Source organism: Tursiops truncatus, chromosome 17 (genome assembly GCF_011762595.2).
Source record: "Tursiops truncatus isolate mTurTru1 chromosome 17, mTurTru1.mat.Y, whole genome shotgun sequence".
NCBI lineage: Eukaryota > Metazoa > Chordata > Mammalia > Artiodactyla > Delphinidae > Tursiops > Tursiops truncatus.
The window spans coordinates 3,125,912-3,145,810 of record NC_047050.1 but is presented as its reverse complement, the minus strand read 5'-3'; the positions used below and the strand labels follow the sequence as shown (position 1 = coordinate 3,145,810).

The 19,899-nt window shown below is 42.2% G+C and overlaps 1 protein-coding gene across 15 annotated transcripts in view; it reads left to right on the top strand.

Moving 5' to 3' along the window:
• Positions 1-19,899, top strand: part of ATP6V1H (ATPase H+ transporting V1 subunit H) — a 144,644-nt gene that overhangs the window by 53,862 nt on the left and 70,883 nt on the right. For all 15 annotated transcript variants that reach the window (XR_012327146.1, XR_002174405.3, XR_012327148.1 and 12 more), the window contains 2 exons: positions 9,127-9,224; positions 14,021-14,213. Coding sequence is in view for 10 of the 15 variants with exons in the window: in XM_033842787.2 (XP_033698678.1) it covers positions 9,127-9,224; positions 14,021-14,213 (291 nt within the window). In the remaining 5 variants the exon portion in view is untranslated. The remainder of the gene's footprint in view (positions 1-9,126; positions 9,225-14,020; positions 14,214-19,899) is intronic.

Below are 19,899 nucleotides of genomic sequence, written 5' to 3'. Positions count from 1 at the left end.
TCCATAACCCGCAGGCCACACCCCTGTGTGTGTGCTCGTAGACTAGAGAGGGTGACACAGTCCATCTCAAAGCCAGGAGTGGGGCTTCTGTTGGGGCACGGGTCGAGGGACTTGACAAACAGTGAGTGTGTCAAGCCGGAAAATGGCCACGCGTCTTCTGAAATCAGAACAGGGTATAGAACTAAGTGAGCAGTCTTGGGGCCAGGGTGGGGGAAGGAGGTGGTAGGTTCGAAGTCTAGATATTCAGCCATAAGCAGATGTTTAAATTGGGAGTCCTTATTTTATATGACTTGAGTTTCTTTCCACCGGTTTGAAATTTTGAAAAATTGTTTGATTTGAAAAATTGTCTAATTAGACTTATTTGTAAAAATTTTAAAAGGTGTTTTCGGAATAAACTTAAGTGGTTATTAAAGTGTTTGGAGGTTAGTAGAGCTCACGCAGTGAGGTGTGAGCTCTGGTGACGTGACATTCTTCTTTTGCTCTTTTCTGTCCGGCGTGTGGGAAAAACAGCGCTGATCTATTGAATTGGCAGTGGTTAGTCAAAGTGGTTTATCTGGTCGACTCAGACACGTACGTCCCAAACGGTATTAGCATCAGGGGTGATTGTGAGTGAAGAAAAGCTGGCCTTTGATGTCCCCTCTCTTCCCTTCAGTGCTTCACACCTGAACATCCTCCCTGTCCCTTGCTGGAGGTTCCTACCTTCTCAGAAGGCTGGCAGCTTGGAAGGCAGAGACTTAAAGAAGTTGACAGAGAGGTGATAGCGCTTCCTTTGATACTTGTATTTCAGTAGGGGGATCAGAATTGGTAGCTGGTATGTATGGAGCTCTTCCTGTGTGCCTGGCAGTGTTTTAGTCGTTTTGCATTTACATCTCCTTGAATATTCACACCCCGTCTTTGACATCGGTCTTACCGTAAGCCACGTTTTAGGGATGAGCAGTGGGGCTGGAAAGGCACACCGGCTTGCCCAGGGTCATCCGCTCACGGTGGCAGAACCCCCAAGGAGACGCATTCCTTACCGAGAGGATTCTGAGGCACCTGGACTGGACTGGGAGCTTTAGGCATTCTCCAGGTTGCCTCACCTACTCAGACTTGTAAAGAATATTGACGTTCTATCTTAAAATCCCTTTAGGTTTTCAGACAGCATAGAAAAGGTTTGGTAAACTGCATTCTGTGCTGTTGCCACTTGATGTCAGTATAAAACAAACAGAACAGAGCTTCACACAGCAAAATGAGAAATTAGCAGGATGCAACAGTCTTGACTTCTAAAATGGCACAGAAGCATCATCGTAAGTTATGAGGGGATCATTACAGACGTTTTTATTTAAATGACATCATATAAATGAAATCTTCTGAAAGGGATTTGTGTTGTTTTTACCTAAATGTAAACATAATAAACTCCAGCACATGACATGTACTTACCCTAACTTACCTGCAGCCGTGCGTTCAGTCTTTGTCGGCTCTTGCGCGGGAATTATCAATCTTCTACTTTTCCGAGGACGCCGCCCAGGCTTAGATGTTGATTGCTGGGCCGCTGCCCTGACAAAAAGAGGACCACCGTGATCTCTCCCAGCCTTTGGAGGAGTCAGGAGAATCTGGGCATTCTTTTCCCTCTCTCCAGCCTCTTTCATACCTGTGTGCAGGGGACCGTGGTGACTCTCCGCTCGCGCGTCCTGTTCTCTGTTGTAGACCCGGTCCGGCCGCACTTATTGCTGGATGGACATGGTTTCGTTGGTAGTAAGTAATGTAAGTTGCCAGGTTCTCCATATTGCTCATTTTATCTTGCCTTTTAATGTTCTGGAGCAGTTCTGTCCAGTAGAACTCTCCGGGGTGATGGCAGCGTTCTTTATATCTGCGGTGTCCACCCTGGTAGCCCCACGTGGCTCTTGACCACATGGAAACCTGGCACGTGTGAGCGAGCAAGTTAACTTGCAGTTTTTTGTAGGCTTTTTGGTTTGTTTGTTTACAGCTTTATTGAAATCTGTTTCTCATACCATAAAAGCTTTCCATTTGCTATTGGTTTTAGTATATTTACAGAGTTGGGCAACCATTGCCACCATCTGATTTTGTAGCGCTTTCCACACCCCAGAAAGAAACCGTGTCCACCGAAACAGTCACCCCCGTTCCTAACCCCCTCGCCTACACTCTGGCAACCCCTCACTTACTTTCCGTCTCTGCATTCACCTCTTCTGGCCACTCTCTGTACACAAGTCACGTAATACGTGGTCATCCGTGACCGGCTTCTCTCACTTAGCGTATGTTTTCAGGATTCATCCATGTTTTAGCATGTAATAACAGCATTTTGAATGAAAGGGGAAAAAAAAAGCTTAGCTTTTTTGGCTTTTGGCCACATTCCTTAAATTGTTTTCTCTGACAGTTCTAATAATATCCTTGTTAATGTGAAGGTAGTGTTACTGCTTTGACTTTTTTAAGGCTCTGTTTTTAATTTAAGACTTTTCAGTCTTTCAGAAGAGTTGGAGGACTTTAACGATTTGGTTCTTCACTGTTTGTCCATAAGTGTATCAAAAGTGCTACCTGAGTAGCAGACATGAGGGGCTGCGTCAGGAGTTCGCAGAGTGCAGGCCTCTTGTTTAACTCTGGTCCCCTCTAGCCTGTGATTTGTAAAGTCTGTGAGGACCCAGAGACGTTCACAGTCAATTACGTGTCTTGGTGCTGGTTTCCAGAGCGTTTGCTCTTCACCTGCAGCAATGTTTGGGTGACCTTCATTGTATCCTCTTATCACAAGATTAGTACGTTTTAAACATTGTGGATCATTAAAATATATGCGAAGAATAAATGTTAAGAAAAGGAGAACAGATGAGAACCTGTCAGTTTTGCCTTTCTGATCAGATATTTGGAAGGATTGCGTATATTCTGGCAATGCAAAGGAAAATTAAATGGTAAAGTATTTCAGTACCAGACTTTCTTTTACATATCATTTTCAAACTATAGCATCAATAACAATAATAAGGTAACCTAATATTGTACATTGGATGTGTTCTTGGAAGTTGCATACAAAGCAGTGATTTATAAAGTAAATCATATTTCTTAAGTCTGCAATAATTTTTCCTACAATAAAGAATCCCAGTAGTCATGTAATTAAATTATACGCCTAAGAAAATTAGATTGAAAGTAGTACTTGAAGGAGATTTATAAATTTGTAAATTAACAGTGAAATTACTTTCTTGGTTAAGACTTAAGTCTAAGATGAAATTATCTTAAGTTAATTTAGGTATTAATTTAATATAGGTATTTTATGAGTATTGACTAGAGGGTCTCTCTTAATAAGCCAACTTCAAGAGAATTCTTGCACTATATTTGTTTTAGTTCCTGAATATGAAGTAATAATAACGACAAGAATAATAATGATGATAATGTACCTTACAGTTATTTTGTGTTTAACTGATGTGAGTTCAGATTTGAGTAGCAGAGGTTTTTGTTTTTGTTTTGTTTTTTAATTTAAGGCTGTTTTTTAAAAATTGGGCTGGTATTGCTTTCCTTTATTGATGAGACAACAATTTTGAAGCGTTTAAAGTGATTTGCCAAAGGTAAATTGGCAGAACTTCTGACTGACAAAATCTCTCTCCCTCTTTGCCTCCCTTCCTTTCTTTGGTCACTTATTTTTATGTCACAACTTCGTTGGGGAGGAAAAAATTATGCTCTGCTCCTTCTGGGTTCTTCTGTCTGGCCAAAGAATTAAATTGACGTGAGACAGATTAACAGGAGAAAACCAGATGTAATTACGTATGTACAGGGGCCCCGTAATATGAGGCCGCAGATGTGGCGCCTGAGAGGAGAAGGGGGTGCGGGGGGGGGGACTTCAGCGGGGAGAAGGCAGTTCACACGGAGGTGGGAAAGCAGATGTTTGGTGACAGATGCTTGCTGGGCCCCCAGGGACAGTGGGACACACAGAGGACTCTGGTCTCCCGGCCCTGTGCAGCTCCCCCCAGCGCCGACCGTGTTCTTTGTAGATCTCCGGTGACAGTGCCCTTCCTGGACCAGGGCCTTTGTCTGAGTTCTTTAGGCAGTTAAGGGGCAGGTACAAAGACAGACTTCTTGAATCCTCTGCTTTAAAAAAAATAACCACCCTAAAAGAATCCTCGTGCCAAAGGGACCCATTTAAAATGGCAAATTTTGTTCCCCTACAGCTTACATAGAGTAAAATAGACAGATTTTTAAATGTTCAGCTGAATGCATTTGTACATCATGTGTCCTACTCAATACTTTCCTAAGCCTCGGCTCCCACAAAGGTTTTCGTTATTATGCATTAGTTTTGCCTGACCTTGAACTCCATAAAAGTGGAATCATACACAGTGTGAACTCTTGTGTATCCGAATTCTTGTGCAGTATTGTGTCAGTGAGAGTCACTCACGTTGCACCTGGCAGTAGTTCATCTCTTTATTGCCGTGTAGTAATATATTAAATGTATATTATCCATGCTCTTATTGATGGACATTTGAGTTAGTTCTGGTTCTTGGCTGTTGTGAATATCTTGCTATGAACATCCTTGTACATGGCCTTTGGTAGATGTAACCACTTACGCCTGGAGCACTTCTAGAATGGAGTTGCTGGGGTACAGGTTACATGCGAATTTAGGTCCAGCAGTCCACTCACTTTTCTAAACCAGTTTACACGTCGCCAACAAAGTAGGAGAGTTCCAGTTGTTCCACACATAAGATGTGCACACTCACTTTTTAGTTCTATGAGAAAAGATTCATTTAATAGTCATGACACATTGAATACTTTTGGGATTGGTTAATCACCAGTCCTGGAGGATTTCATGTAAAACTGGCTTCTGGGGTTTATTTTGGTCGATGGTGTGTTCTGCAAACTCAGCTTTGTGCTTCACTGATACCACTGGACACACGTGTGTTTCCACTGCATCTGAGACAGGTGCTCTTCTCTGCACTGCAGACGTCTTTTTTTTTTTTAAGCACCCTTGATTCCAAAATTTAGAGGAATATTATCTTTACTTTTTCTCATTTAGTTTGTACTTAAATCCCAGCATTATGGAGATAGATATTGAAAATTGGTCTGTAAACATTGTTATAGCGTGAGTTTTACTTTGGTACAATGTGGCTGTAGTTTTTATGTTTATCTTTTGTTGCCTACTTGCTTTGTAATTCCTCACTTCTTGAATTACTTTGTAATTCTGCAGAATATGGATCTGGGAGACCCTCTTCACCAGGAAGGTGAATTCTGTCAGTTGCTGTTTTCCTTATGTGATTATTCCACCATAATATAGGAGAATTTGCATTTTCAGCAATATTAGAAAATGGATCTAATGATGTTCTCTTAATGTGTTGAGAAGTAAAGTTAGTTTTTCTCTACCAGGGAGGTTTGTGTGTTTGAGAGTACACATTGTAGCTGGTTCTCAGCCCAGTCTGTCATATATTAGCTAATGAGATTATCCCCACACCCCATGGGATGTGCCCTGTTATCCCCATTTTATAGGTGGGAGGCTCATTCAGGGGCACACGGCTTGGAAGTGGCTGAGCCTGGCAGGCTGGTTCCAGAGCCTTTGTTCGTAACTGTTAGGCTGCATTACTGCCTTTCTTTCATGGTGGTGGAGTTAACATTGGAGCTGTGAGTCAGTTCAGCTGGAGAAAGGAGGGGCGAGAGCTTTCCCGGAAGCAGCTGGAGGTAGAGGTCTGGTTCTCTGGGGGAGAGTAACTGTCGGACCTGGCACTTTAAGGTCACTGCTGGTCCTGGCATTTGCCATGTTGGTGGAGTGATAAGGTATCAGAGAGGTAAGAACCTGCTGATAATTCTGTCAAGAAAACTTCATGCGTTGGGAGGAAGAAAGTTGCTGAGATTGGTACAAGGTTTAGGCATAATTTTAAGACGGGAAAAATTGAGTATATTTAGGGGCTGAGGAGAGGAAACCTGTCAAACAGATCGGAGCTACAGGGAGGGGTCGGACTGATGCAATGCTGTGTGGGAGGAGTGGGACACAGGCCTTGCTGGGGCCGTGGGTCCTGGACAGGAAGAGCTGTCTGCCTCTGCTCGGCAAGAGGGAGGTGAGAAGGGCCGTCAGGGAAGTTCAGTTGGGGGCGCGATGTTGGCAGCTCAGTGACTCGCTAGCTGATGGTCTCTGTTTTTTCTCTCAGTGCTGAGGTGAGGGAAGAGAGCGGGACAGGAGGGTAGAGGTGAAGGTGTGAGCGTGGCTCTGGGGGTGGCGGCGAGAGCAGAGCTTCCTGATGGCTCTGCGTGGCTGTGCAGTCTTCTCCAGCAGTGTTTGAATGACCTCTGTGTGGGGGAAGAGTCGGTGGCTCGCTGGGTTGATTGAAGGCTGATTATTTTCTTCTAAAAAAACTATTGAATGACTTTGTACATGAGACTAACAGGACAATGTGAGAGAAAGGTAAGGCAGTGATACAATTTACTTTGATTGAAGGCAGTACCTCAGTCATTTATCAGTGTTGCCTTCACTGTGTACTTTGAAAATAATCTCTGGACTGGAATTGGACTGCCTCATGGTGCATCACAGGAGAGAGTGAAGTTTTAGAAGCAGCATCTTTTTAAAAATTTTTTAATATATCTTTATTGGAGTACAATTGCTTCACAATCCCGTGTTAGTTTCTGTTGCACAACAAAGCGAATCGGCCATATGCACACACATGTCCGCATATCCCCTCCCTCTGGAGCCTCCCTCCCACCCTCCCTATCCCACCCCTCCAGGCGGTCACAAAGCACCAGCTGATCTCCCTGTGCTATGCAGCTGCTTCCCACTAGCTATCTATTTTACATTCGGTAGTGTGTATATGGCGATGCTACTCTCACTTTGCCCCAGCTTCCCCCTCCCACCCCAAGTCCTCAAGTCCATTTTCTGTGTCTACCTCTTTATTCCTGCCCTGCAGCTAGGTTCATCAGTACCATTAGAAGCAGCATCTTTTTAAAATTTTTTAATAGATCTTTATTGGAGTATAATTGCTTTGCAATGGTGTGTTAGTTTCTGCTTTATAACAAAGTGAATCAGCTATACGTATACATCTATCCTCATATCTCCTCCCTCTTGCATCTCCCTCCCACCCTCCCTATCCCACCCCTCTAGGTGGTCACAAAGCACCGAGCTGATCTCCCTGTGCTATGCGGCTGCTTCCCACTAGCTATCTATTTTACATTTGGTAGTGTATATATGTCCATGCCACTCTCTCACTTCGTCCCAGCTTACCCTTCCCCCTCTTCTCTATGTCTGCATCTTTATTCCTGTCCTGCCCCTAGGTTCTTGAGAACCTTTTTTTTTTTTTAAGATTCCATATATATATGTGTTAGCATTCAGTATTTGTTTTTCTCTTTCTGACTTACTTCACTCTGTATGACAGACTCCAGGTCCATCACTACAAATAACTCAATTTCATTTCTTTTTATGGCTGAATAATATTCTGTTGTATATATGTGCCACACCTTCTTTATCCATTCGTCTGTCGACGGACACTTAGGTTGCTCCCATGTCCTGGCTGTTGTAAACAGTGCTGAAGCAGCATCTTTTATATGCTCATTTATATGTGAGTCCTGAAGCTGTAACTAGCAACGAAGAATCCATTTTTTAAATGTGTCATGTGTTTCAACATAGTAGGGTAAGTGGACACAGACAAGAAAAAGACTTAACAGTGAACCAAGAAATTCTCGAGTTGAGAGGAAATCGATGATAAGTGGAAGAGGAGAGAGTGCCCTAGGCTGCCTTTCATTCATTATTGTAGAAACCTTGCTTAGGCTGTCTCTCTAAACAAGGAAGGTGGAATTCTTTGCACACAGGGTTAGTTAGCTGCTGACCTAATTGGAAAAATACATATATATATTTTTCCCATTATGGAAGATGGTTTTCGAGCTGAAAATTCACTTTTTTTTTTGTCATTAATTTCTGCGAATGTTTTGAGTTTTCAGGCAAATTAAGTTACTGGATATAGTGTGCTTTTGGGCAACTGTGTTCACTCCTTTCTTGGTAAAACCTAAGATAACCTTTTCATGATAACTTTGATTATTCCTCCAAATATATCATAGTGTTTTTGTATTTGAGTGCCTGGAATTCTTTGAAGTGTTAGGTTTTAGCAAACTTAGTTTAAGTTAAAACATGGAACTGAAGTGGCATCATGTATATTAGGTTTTGTGAATTTATATGACATCCACGATCCTCTCCGTTCTTTCTTTTTGTTAGCATGTTCTTTAAGACTGTCCCTCCATTTCTTATAGATGTAGGGCTCATGGTAGGTATTCCGGGAGGCGCCCAAGCCAGGTGTCACTACCAGCTTTCCTAACATGGAGGAGCGAGCAGCTTCTTGCTTGTCCCTCCATTTCTTATAGGTGTAAGGCTCATGGTAGGTATTCAGGGAGGCGCCCAGGCCAGGTGTCACTACCAGCTTTCCTAACATGGAGGAGCGAGCAGCTTCTTGGGGATGTTTGTTCTCTTTATTTCAAGCTTCAGATTTAACCTCAATTTCTCTAACATAGTGCCTGTTGAACTGATAGTTTAAAAAAAAATCAGTCTTTTTCAAGTGTTTAAGTAGACTTCTTATGTGCTGTATAGTTTTATTTTTTAAGTTCTTATTTATTGAGTTTCTGTGACATGTCTAGCTCTGTGCTAAATGAATTACTTTACTTAATCCTAAGAGGACCCTTTCAGGGTGCTTGGGGGCATGATCCTCAGTAAGGATGAAGAAATTGAGCATTGACAAGGTTCGGAAACTTGCTCACGGTCACTCAGATATGGGTCTGTCTCAAAGCATACGCTTCTATCTCTTTCATTTTATTGTTCTTTGATACTTGTGTAATTATGAAGAGCAGTATTCTCTGTATCGTGCTTCTATTCAGGGCTAAGTGAAACATTGCAAGATAATAAGCTGTTTATCAAACCGTATCAAAGGCATAATTACTTTGTTCCTTTATTTCCCTGACTGGATGTGTTCAGTGGGCTTGAGCCGTGTAGGCTTAATTTGGCAAAAGAAGTCGGCTTCGTTTCTAGGAGGACGAGAGAAGAGCAACAAGGATTGACTTTTGAAGAAATATTTGAGACTTCTAGACTTTTCAGATGATAAACTCTAGTAAAAACCACTCCAGAATTTGGTATCTGCCTGACCTTGTGACTTGAAGTGCTTTCCAGTTTTAAACACTGTGCTTCTCCCTGCACAGAGCTCTCAGTACGTGCAGTGTGTGGCCGGGTGTCTGCAGCTGATGCTCCGAGTCAACGAGTACCGCTTTGCCTGGGTGGAAGCAGACGGGGTGAACTGGTGAGCGCCCTTTATTTTGACTGTGGAGTAACATTTAAAAGCATCTCTCCTTGACAATTTCAAAGAAATGAATACATTTAATCATCTAAAAGAAGGTTTGTTAAAAAAAATGTCTTGTGTGAGGTTCCTGTGCAGGAGACTATCTAGCGACTCAGGGCCCCCGGTTTCCCTGGAGGTGTGTCACGTCGGCTCCCTCTACCTCATATGGAACGTTCCAGGCTCCAGCAGGAGAGCAGGCGCTCACCACAAGCACAAGCATCCTGTTTGTGCACACAGTTTAGTTTTCCCTGTCATTTCGGAGAACTTTGGTTTCCGTGTAGGGAACGGATTACCTGTCAAATTCCCTCAAGTCAGCCAAGGGCCAGCTTTGCAGGCAGCCCTTTCTGAGGATAGCTGTCTCCGGACCATGACGTTAACTCTTTTCCGCACAGACACTTAAAGGTGGACTGCACAGATGGTGTTTCCAGTCTTTTTACTTTCTTAAAAGTGATGCAATATTTTGGGCAATACAATAAGAAAGGTTAATTATTTCTTTCACTATTATATCATCTTCCTAGGTGATTCCATCATTCTCCAATTTTCTTATAATTTAGTCTTTAATATTTATTAGCATAGTTGAGAATAATGGATGAATAATGATGAAATAAGATCTAGGATGATGAAATAGTGTGATTCTTCAAATTATAGTTAACAAACTCACCAAGATCACATAGTGTATCTTAGGTTTATAAATAGGTCCATGGACCTGTATTGTAATTGCAAGATAAATTGAATTTTATTCTATTAAACAAAAAATAGATTTTCTTTTTTGTTCTTTGGAAGACCTATAAGAGAGAATAAAAGTCATGAAACACCATTTTATACAAATAGTTATAATTGCTCAAAAAATAAACTTAAATACTAGAATTTGGTCCAGTGGACCGAGGCTAACGAAATGCTGCTGTTCAAAATATTGTTGGCACTAATATTTTGGAGGATGGTAAGTAGTATTAACTATTCAGTTTAGCAACAAGAGCAGGCATAAGTACAATCTAGAATATTCCACTTTGATATGATACATATCATATGATATCATATGATACACACTTTGATATGCTAATGCCCACTAACAAGGTTAGTAGTAATCAAATTAATACAGAGACTTTTAGGTTGAGAACAGGCATTAATAAAGGTAGAATATGTTAACTTGCTGAGAGGAGGGCAATTTGGAAAAGTCATTGAATTTTTTTACTTTTTTTTTTTTAAAGTGAAAGCTTTGCTTATCTGCTGTGCCTGACTTACGTCCTCCCCTATGTGACAGAGGATGTCACAAGCCTGCATCTGACATTAATTAATTAATTTATTTTTGCTGTGTTGGGTCTTCGTTTCTTTGCGAGGGCTTTCTCTAGTTGCGGCAAGCGGGGGCCACTGTTCATCGCGGTGCGCGGGCCTCTCACTATCGCAGCCTCTCTTGTTGCAGAGCACGGGCTCCAGATGCACAGGGTCAGTAGTTGTGGCTCACGGGCCTAGTTGCTCCGCGGCATGTGGGATCCTCCCAGACCAGGGCTCGAACCCGTGTCCCCTGCATTAGCAGGCAGATTCTCAACCACTGCGCCACCAGGGAAGCCCCTTTTTTCACTTTATAAGAAAGAAAACACGTACTTTTTACTCTGCCGTTTCTTTTGTTTAGGGTCGAATGTTTTCTTTTTTTCCTTTTTGGTGCTCCTCAAATCACAAGCAGGGATCCTGAGAGGAGAAAAAATTGTAAGCATACCCTGTTTGAGGAGAGTGGAAGAGGAGACTGATGGTTTAAGACCCCAGGACCTTCTTATCTCTGCATAGTTTCCTTTCTTTCCTTCTTGGTTACACGAATGACACACACTCTTTCTGAATGTTTCTGGGCCCGTGTAAGATCAAGAGTGTGCTTTGACTTCACTAGGAAGTCTGAAGATTAGCACTGATTTTTTAAATACTGGAGCTAAAACGGGGCTTTTGCTGGGGTAGTTGCTTCCCCAAATCCAACGGCCGTTTATGAACATTTATATCCTGACATTTGAAGTATTTTGAAAGTATAAAGTAGTATATAAATGAAAGGTAAGTTTAAAAAAAAAATACCGCATGGTGAGGTGCGAGGGGCCCATGGGTCTGACGAACAGCAGGAAGTGTGCGTGTCAGCCAGTGGTCAGCTGTTTGTCTCCCTAGTCCCTGCGTTGGCATGATTTAAAAAGAAAAATCATCATTAAAAAAGCAGAGCACAAAATAGTTATTTTGGCGTCATGGACCTTAACCTCCTTTCTGATTTTGGATTTGACAGTTTGTGTTTTTTTGCCCTCTCTGCGTGATGTTACACCATATATTATGGGGAGTAAAGGAAACATATGTGGTCCTTTCCTTTAAGAGATATACAGCCTAGCTGGAAAGTATGAAACACCTAACAAAGGTAGCACATAGGATGCCACAGCATCTTTTAGTAACTTTTACGGTGACTTTAAAAGTAACACTAAAGTCAGCAGTTTGCGAGGGAGAGCGGAGACCTACATGGTAATTAGCACCCACTGGTTCTTCAGGCCCAGCTCGAGGGCCATGGCCTCTGGGAATCCTCCCTCCCCCTGCACGGGGCTCTCAAGGAACATGGACAGTGTCTTGTTTTTGCCCATTTTATCCCTGTGCCTTGCACTGTACCTGCCGCATAGACCCTCAACAGATACTTGTTAAATGACCATGTTTGGGTTTCTGTTGGGCCTTTGTGTCCTTTGTCCCCCTTAGCTCGCTCTTCCTGCCTCACTGGATTCAGAGTTGGGGTCTTGCCCTAAGGGAATCCCTGCCTTATTCCAGTGAACAGGGGCCTTATTTTGCTTCATTAGGGCATTTCTGTGGTTGATATTTGGGTATAGAAGACTACCTTGTCTCTGCAATAGAATCCCGTCTGTCGTGGGCACACTTTTACTCTGTTCAGCTTCTCTGCGGTGTCCGCATCGCTGAGCACGCCTCCCCTTGAGACCTTCCGTCTGGATCTCAGCACCAGTGTATTGGCCTTGAGCTCTCCTTCGCCCCTCTCATCGTTAAAAGTTTTTCCTTTTAACAGAGAGAATTTAATGTGAAGAAATTAAATTCTCCCTAGCTATAAACTAGGTATAAACTTGTGAACTGGGTTTCTGAAAACGTGTAAATAAAGGGACTCTCAAGTGTCAGAGATCCTACTACCCCTAAAGCGGGGAGCAAAGGGTAAGAGGTTGGACTTGCCAGGATTCACGGGCTGCAGGAGGGGCTGCATGAAGTGAAGTTCAGGCCTGGAGGGGACAGTACAGCTCAGCTGGGGCTGCGTCCCCACCCTCGAGGTCGGGGACCCAGACGGCAGGTGCTAGTGTCTTGAGGGTGCAGGGACGCTCGTTCTGCCACAGCCCATGCAGGATGAATTCAGCCATTGCCGGCGGGTGAAGAAGCGTGCCGAAGTGATGCTGGCAGGAACAGGAGGTCGACAGGAGAGGTCCCTTCTTCCTCCATCCCTGAGTCAGCCGCGAGTACCTCCTGTCGCTGAGCCAGTGGGGAAAGTGGAAATGGGGAACCCGGAAAATGAATTGTCAGCCACGGCATCCCAGAGTGTAGCAGGCTGACCTTAACAAGTGGAACAGGCAGAGCGCAAAGGAAGCCAGGTACCAGGGTGCTGACAGTGTGAAATGCTGTGCTTTGACCGCTGTTGAATGCTGACATCAATATTAAATACAAGCAGGCCTTACGTACCAACCAAAAGTAGAACAGGTTCAAGGGAGAAATCATGCATGAGAACATTAAGGGCAATTCAGCGAATTTATAAGTGCATGCAAATCACAGAAACGGGGAAACGGCACAAATACAAGCCGCCCACTAAGTTAGTAGCTGTAAATCGCAAAATTAGATTTAAAATGTATTTAATTTTATTAATAGACTTTTATTTTTGAGAGCAGTTTTAGGTTTACAGAACAATTGGAAGCACAGAGTGCCCGTATGTGCCTGCGCTCCCACGGGCTTCCCTGTTACTAGCAGCTGGTGTTAGTGTGATGCCTTGGTTTCACCTGATGAACCAATATTGATATGTCCTTACTGACTAAGTTTACATTAGCGCTCGCTCCGCGTTGCACATTCTGTGGATTTTGAGTTCTCTTTAACCCCTCTGGTCGCTGTTTAACCGTCTGATTTGATGGTTTCTGTCCCCTGTGTGAATGCAGGCGTGCCCCAGGGAAATTTCCTTAGCGCTTTCCTTGGTGTAACCTGTCATTTTCACACCGCTTTCCCAGTTTCCTTAACAGTAAGACGGGAGGCTGAACTAGAAGCTTCTGAGGTTCTGACCCCAAATTTGATGATTGGCTGTGTGTCAAATTCAGACTCATGAAAGGCTTTTTCCAAACTCATTTCCTCTTTTCTCTGTCGAGTTTCTAAATATTTTTAAAGCTCTAAATGATCCTCTTGGATCTTTCAGTCCAGACTGAAAATCTTGATTATACCGTCTGGCTTCACTGAGATGTGCATCCGCTGTGTCATCATGTCCTGAGGCTTTTACTTCTTGAATGTCCGTCAGGGTCCTCCTACTGTTCCCTCTGTGGACCGTGCTCTCTGCAGCGAGGGCGGTGGTGTCCTTGAGACTCTGGAGTGAGGCTTACGTGACGCCGTGCAGGACTGGCCCTCTGTGAGCAGGGGTCTGGCTTGCTCGTTCCTTCGGGGGGAAAAGAGAGGACGTGATTCAGAGAGACTGATCCATCAGCGCAAAAGAACAATCAGTTATTTCTTCTCTCTGTTGTGCTGTCGTGTTAAATGTTTTCTCAACGTGTGTTCCTTTTCAGCATCATGGGAGTTCTGAGTAACAAGTGTGGCTTTCAGCTCCAGTATCAGATGATTTTTTCTATATGGCTCCTGGCGTTCAGTCCTCAGATGTGTGAACACCTGCGACGCTACAACATCATTCCTGTTCTGTCCGACATCCTGCAAGAATCGGTCAAAGAGAAAGTGACAAGAATCATTCTTGCAGCATTCCGGGTACGTGTTTTTTATGTGTGTGTGTGTGTGTGTGTGTGTGTGTGTGTGTGTGTGTGTGTGTAAAGCATTTTTTTTTACTGTGGAGTATATTTCAGGGCTTTTAGCAGGTGGGAAAAAGTTGCTTGTTCTCCATGTAGTTATGGAACTGTGGCATCTTGGTGAGCTTGGAGTAAAATATCCCAGTTTGTACTCATGGCAGGGGGAGTGGACAGTGGGGGGAAGCCATCTAAATGGATGACACGTAAGAGTGGCTGGGAGATGGTAGACCTACAGATCCAAGCTACTGGCTTTAGAATTTGTGTTTTTAACCACTGTTTGTTCTTACGCTTTCTTTAAACAAACGACAAATCAAAAGTAAAAGGTTGTGCAGATGTATTGCAGCCGTAAATGGCGCAGACACCACATTTGCCAGATACAGTCACCAACATCTTTCAGATTTTTCTAAGCAAATAGAGATAAATACATAAATAGGTGTCTAATTTTGTTTTGTATTTAAAAATAAGAGTGGTGTCAGGCTATAAATACTGTTCTGTAACTTTATTCTTAACTATATAATAAATGTGTTTTCATTTTCCTGTACTAGATCTTCAGTATTCTTTTCAATGGCTATATTCTGCTGTGTTGATGTAAAGTGGTTTATTTAATCAGTGTCCTATTAATGGAAATGTGAGGTGTTTCTAGTTTCTTTTACATATGTTTTCCCACTTCGATGAGTATTTCGGTTGGGTAAGTTCCAGAGATGGAATTGCTGAGTCAAAGAATATACTTTTTACCAGTTCTTATAGATAATGTCAAATCACCTTTCAAAAACGTGCAAATTGGACTTCCCTGGTGGCGCAGTGGTTGAGTCCGCCTGCCGATGCAGGGGACACAGGTTCGTGCCCCGGTCCAGGAAGATCCCACATGCTGCGGAGCGGCTAGGCCCGTGAGCCGTGGCCGCTGAGCCTGCGCAACCGGAGCCTGTGCTCCGCAGTGGGAGAGGCCACAACAGTGAGAGGCCCGCGTACCGCAAAAAAAAAAAAAAGTGCAACTTTATGTTTCAAGTAATTATATATTGGGCAAGAATACAGAGAGTCCCTACTTTCTCTTAGTGCGTGGACTTTTTTCTAAATTGGAAGCTGTTCATGAAGTTGGCGTGAAAACCCTTTTAAAAAAATATTTTCTTAATTGGTGAACTGTTAGGAAAGATAGTCATCCTTGATTCAATATCTTTGCAATTAGATTATCCTAGAAAGATGTTTTGGATTATTATTTTTTTTCCCTTTGTATGACTTTCACTTCTGGGAAATAGAAAGATCAACAGTTGCCTGAGTGATAAACATGGAAGTGAATCGTATTTTTTCAGCTCATATCTATCTACCCTTTTCTGTATGTTAGTTACATATTTTTTACGTTAAAATATCTATCTTTCCAAATGTTGAAGATTGTAAACATTTAGCACAAAGTTATTTCTTTTGATAATTTGTTAATAAGGTGACTTGTTTAAGGTGAAATATAGGTGTGGGAAGAACTGCTGTAGAACTCAGGGTCTTACTTCAGCTGTTCTCTTGTTTCATAGACTATATCTCTACATTTGTATCTTTCCCCCTCAGTTTTGATAAACTTACATGTTTTTTGTTGTTGTTGTTGTTGCGGTACGCGGGCCTCTCACTGTTGTGGCCTCTCCCATTGTGGAGCACAGGCTCTGGACGCGCAGGCTCAGCAGCCATGGCTCACGGGCCCAGCCGCTCCGCGGCATGTGGGATCTTCCCGGACTGGGGCACGAACCCGTGTCCCCTGCATCGGCAGGCGGAGTCTCAACCACTGCGCCACCAGGGAAGCCCCCTTACATGGTTTTTTATAAGTGTCATTTAGATAATATAGTGAGTACTGTGAGTTTTAGGAAGAAATCAGATACTAATAATTTATAGTAATGGGTTGAGATTTAATCTAAAGCTCAGCATAAGATGCTTTTGTTTTAAATAAATTTATTTATTTATGTATTTTGGCTGCGTTGGGTCTTTGTTGCTGTGTGTGGGCTTTCTCTAGTTGTGGTGATCGGGGGCTACTCTTCCTTGTGGTGCGTGGGCTTCTCATTGCGGTGGCTTCTCTTGTTGTGGAGCATGGGCTCAGTAGTTGTGGTTCGCGGGCTCTAGAGCGCAGGCTCAGTAGTCGTGGCTCACGGGCTCAGTTGCTCCACGGCATGTGGGATCTTCCCGGACCAGGGCTCGAACGCGTGTCCCCTGCGTTGGCAGGCGGATGCTTAACCACTGCACCACCAGGGAAGTCCGTTTTTGGTTTTTTTTTTGAGACAAGCCATTTGTCTTATCAAATCATTTACTTATTTATTTATTATCTCAGTTGATTTATAATATTACATTAGTTTCAGGCGTATAACGTTGATTCAGTATTTTTATAGAGTATACTCCATTGAAAGTTATTACACAACAATGGCTGTCGTTCCCTGTGCCATACAGTATGTCCTTGCTGCTCACCTATTTCACACACAGTAGCTCGTATCTGTTAACCCTGACCCCTGTCTTGTCCCTCCCTCTACAGCCCCCAGCATAAACTGCTTTGCCCATAATGTATGTGGCAGCTGTTCTAGCTGAGCTTCCCACAGACCTTGCTTAGTATTTTGTCCCTTCTCTAGTTCCTCCTCCCATTGATTTTCATGTTAAGTCATTATTATGTTAGATAAAAGGGTCACTGGAAGCAGGTACCTCTAATATGGGTACATGGTAGGTGAGAGGTGTTTGTTGATATTAGCTGGATCCTACCTTTGAGCTGTTCCCTCCCCCTCTCCCTCCCTCCCCCTTCCCTATCCTATCCTATCCTATCCTTTCTTTTTCCTGTTCCTCCCCCCATCCCCCATTTCATAGATTATCTGTCCACCTCTCAATGCATCAGATGTTTATTGAACACCAATTATGGAAGGATGAATATGACAAGATACTTTTTCTTAGGGACTTTGTATTTTGTGTGAATCTGTTTCTGATGGAGAGACTTCATGAAGTCACCATGATGAGTGTTTACGGTATACAAAGTTCAAAAAGTCACAAGAAGTATAAAGCCAGACTGAGAGTCTTAGTTTTCTTTTGACCTGACTTGGGAGCTCTCCAGATTAATTATCTGCTTTTTATGAAGATTTGAGGGGTACAATAGCATAACCCTTTTCTAATTTTCCTTTCCACGTGGTGTGTTAGCAAGAGTGTAGGCTCTGGAGTAGACACGCCTAGGGGTGAATCCCAGCACGAGGTTGCTGGGAGAGTGGTTTGAACTCTCAGAGCTGATTTCTCCACTTGTGAAAGGTGGTTAGTGATACTTAACTCACTTCAAGATTGGGTAAGAATTCAACGAAATAACAGACGATGGCTGGCAATAGTAAATATACAATCTGTATTTATTTTCCTGCCTTTTCGCTCCATAAAAGCATAAAATACTAGCAATTTGCCTCTTTAACGCCCACCCGTAGAAATTGCATTCTAAGTTAATGTGGAACCTAGGCAAAGATGAAGTGCTGTTCTGTTTGATTTAGAAAAGACAGCATGAATATTTTACTAATGTTTATTTAGCAAGATTTAAAAATCTTATTTATACTTCATTTGCAGTTTCAGTTTTTTACCCACAATGTGTTGAACTTATGCTAATTTCTCGGCTTCTGTTGTCTAATTTGGATTTCAGATTATTTAAAATACATGCAACCTATTGACAGGTATATTAGTTTTTTGGACTCTCCTTGATAAATTGGGATAAATCATTGCATGGTTATACTGAAGGCTGAATATCAGAAGAACATCTTTAGACATCCCGAACTTTGATGTACACAACTGAGTTAAAATCGAGCCATTAGTAAGGACATAGTAAAGCCATTTGATTTAGACCATCGAATAGGTGTAAAAAATGACGTGTTCTTTTTTTTCTTCGTTATTCTCAAATTCCTGTAACCTTTAATAGTGATTTCACCGATGAGGTTGTTTGAGGATTGTCTGATTATGCACTTTGCCCCACATCCTGAAACTCAGGAGGGGAAGTTTTGTGCTTTTGGAAGCTTGCTGAGCTGCTGTGAGCTGAAGAAATCTAGCAGCTGTTAATTTTTTTTTCTTTCCATTTGGCTGGGTGAATTTATTTTTGAAAATGTCTGTCTCAATTATTCATAGCAGGTGCTGAACTCCAGGTCTCCATGAATGCTATTCCATTGGTTAACTTGATATGTCAGTCTTTCGTTTCTAAAATAAATTAGAATGTTTTTTGAGGCTGTGACTGAGAAAGACATTCAAGACCATATTTGCTGTGTAGAGTTTTTCTCTTTTTGGCTCTGTTTAGTCAAGAGCCTCCGTAATATGTCAGCTAATAAGATAAATTGTATTTTACAACTGCATGGTTTTCAGCATAAAAGCTTAGAAAGAAATACCACCAAATTGAATTTGGATTTACATTAGCTGTACTAACCATGATGTTTAACTCACACCCACACGCATATGCACACACAGACACAGACAAACACAGACTTACATCTTCCTCTGCAGACAGTTCACAGTCATAACCCCTCCAGAGACACCCGCTCTGGTTTGGGTGTATGGGGACTGTTTTGCTCACTGCTTTGACATAGAAGTGTTGCTATCAAGAAACTTTATTCCTAGGTCCATCCCTCATTCCTTATTTCAGGAATTTATCTCTCTTGTTTATTAGATACCAGGTTTGGAAGAGGTTTGGTAAGACTGAGACATTTTTAATCTTGGGGTGAGTCCCATAATAACAGCGCTGCTTCGGTGCAGTTCCGTCAGCTGTTGGTTAGCAGCCTGCAAGGGATAAGTACAGAAAGTGAGAGCAAGCATTTAGAAACTTACAGTAATTTGACATGTCTGTTAATAATATAAGATTTGAGCTTGTATTTTGCATGTCTTTTAAAGTTCATTTTTCTAGAAATTCATTTTTATTGTATTTTTTACTAAAAGTATTTGTTCCTGACTGATTGGAAATTGAAAATCAAACAGAACTGGTCTTCACCACAGATGGTTTGAGAAGCACTGCTTTAACATGTATGTTACAAGGTTAGCAGTTTTGGTGAAGGAAGGATCTGAATGGTCACTTGGTTCCACTTTGTTCTTAGTGAAGTCAAGGTTGCTCTGCACCGTTACTTGGACACAGGCCAAAATGATATTTACGCTTTTGATTTTGTTGAGGTGAAGATGCCATTGAGTTTAGCGACTTTAAAGGGTACACTGCTGCCGGATGATCTAGGTTTTGTTTCTGGTAAATTCATTTTCCAAATATTTTTCACAACCTTTTTATTCTTTGTAATGAGATGGAGAGATGAAATTAAAACATGTTTCGAGGGAAAAACAAGTAAGGTTTATTGATTGATTTGACATAGGCTTGAAGGAAAGGGGAGCGTCAAACATGACTAAATTTCGAAGTGCTGTTGTCTTAGAGAATCGAGAGGAGAGATGGTTTCAGAAGAGCGCCATCAGGCTGTTCTTTACCAGTTACACTGACTGGGTTGAGGTTATAGTTGAAACTGTTAGTTATGATAATATCTTAAATATGAAGTGTAACTCTCCTGGCAACCAATATGTAGGACCATATGAACAGAAGAGTTTTGATATGTTTCTAAATTTAGGAGAGATAATAGTAAGAAAAGTAACTGGAAAAGGTAACAGAGAAAACTAAGTAGACTAATAAGTAAAATCTCACAAAAGCGAGG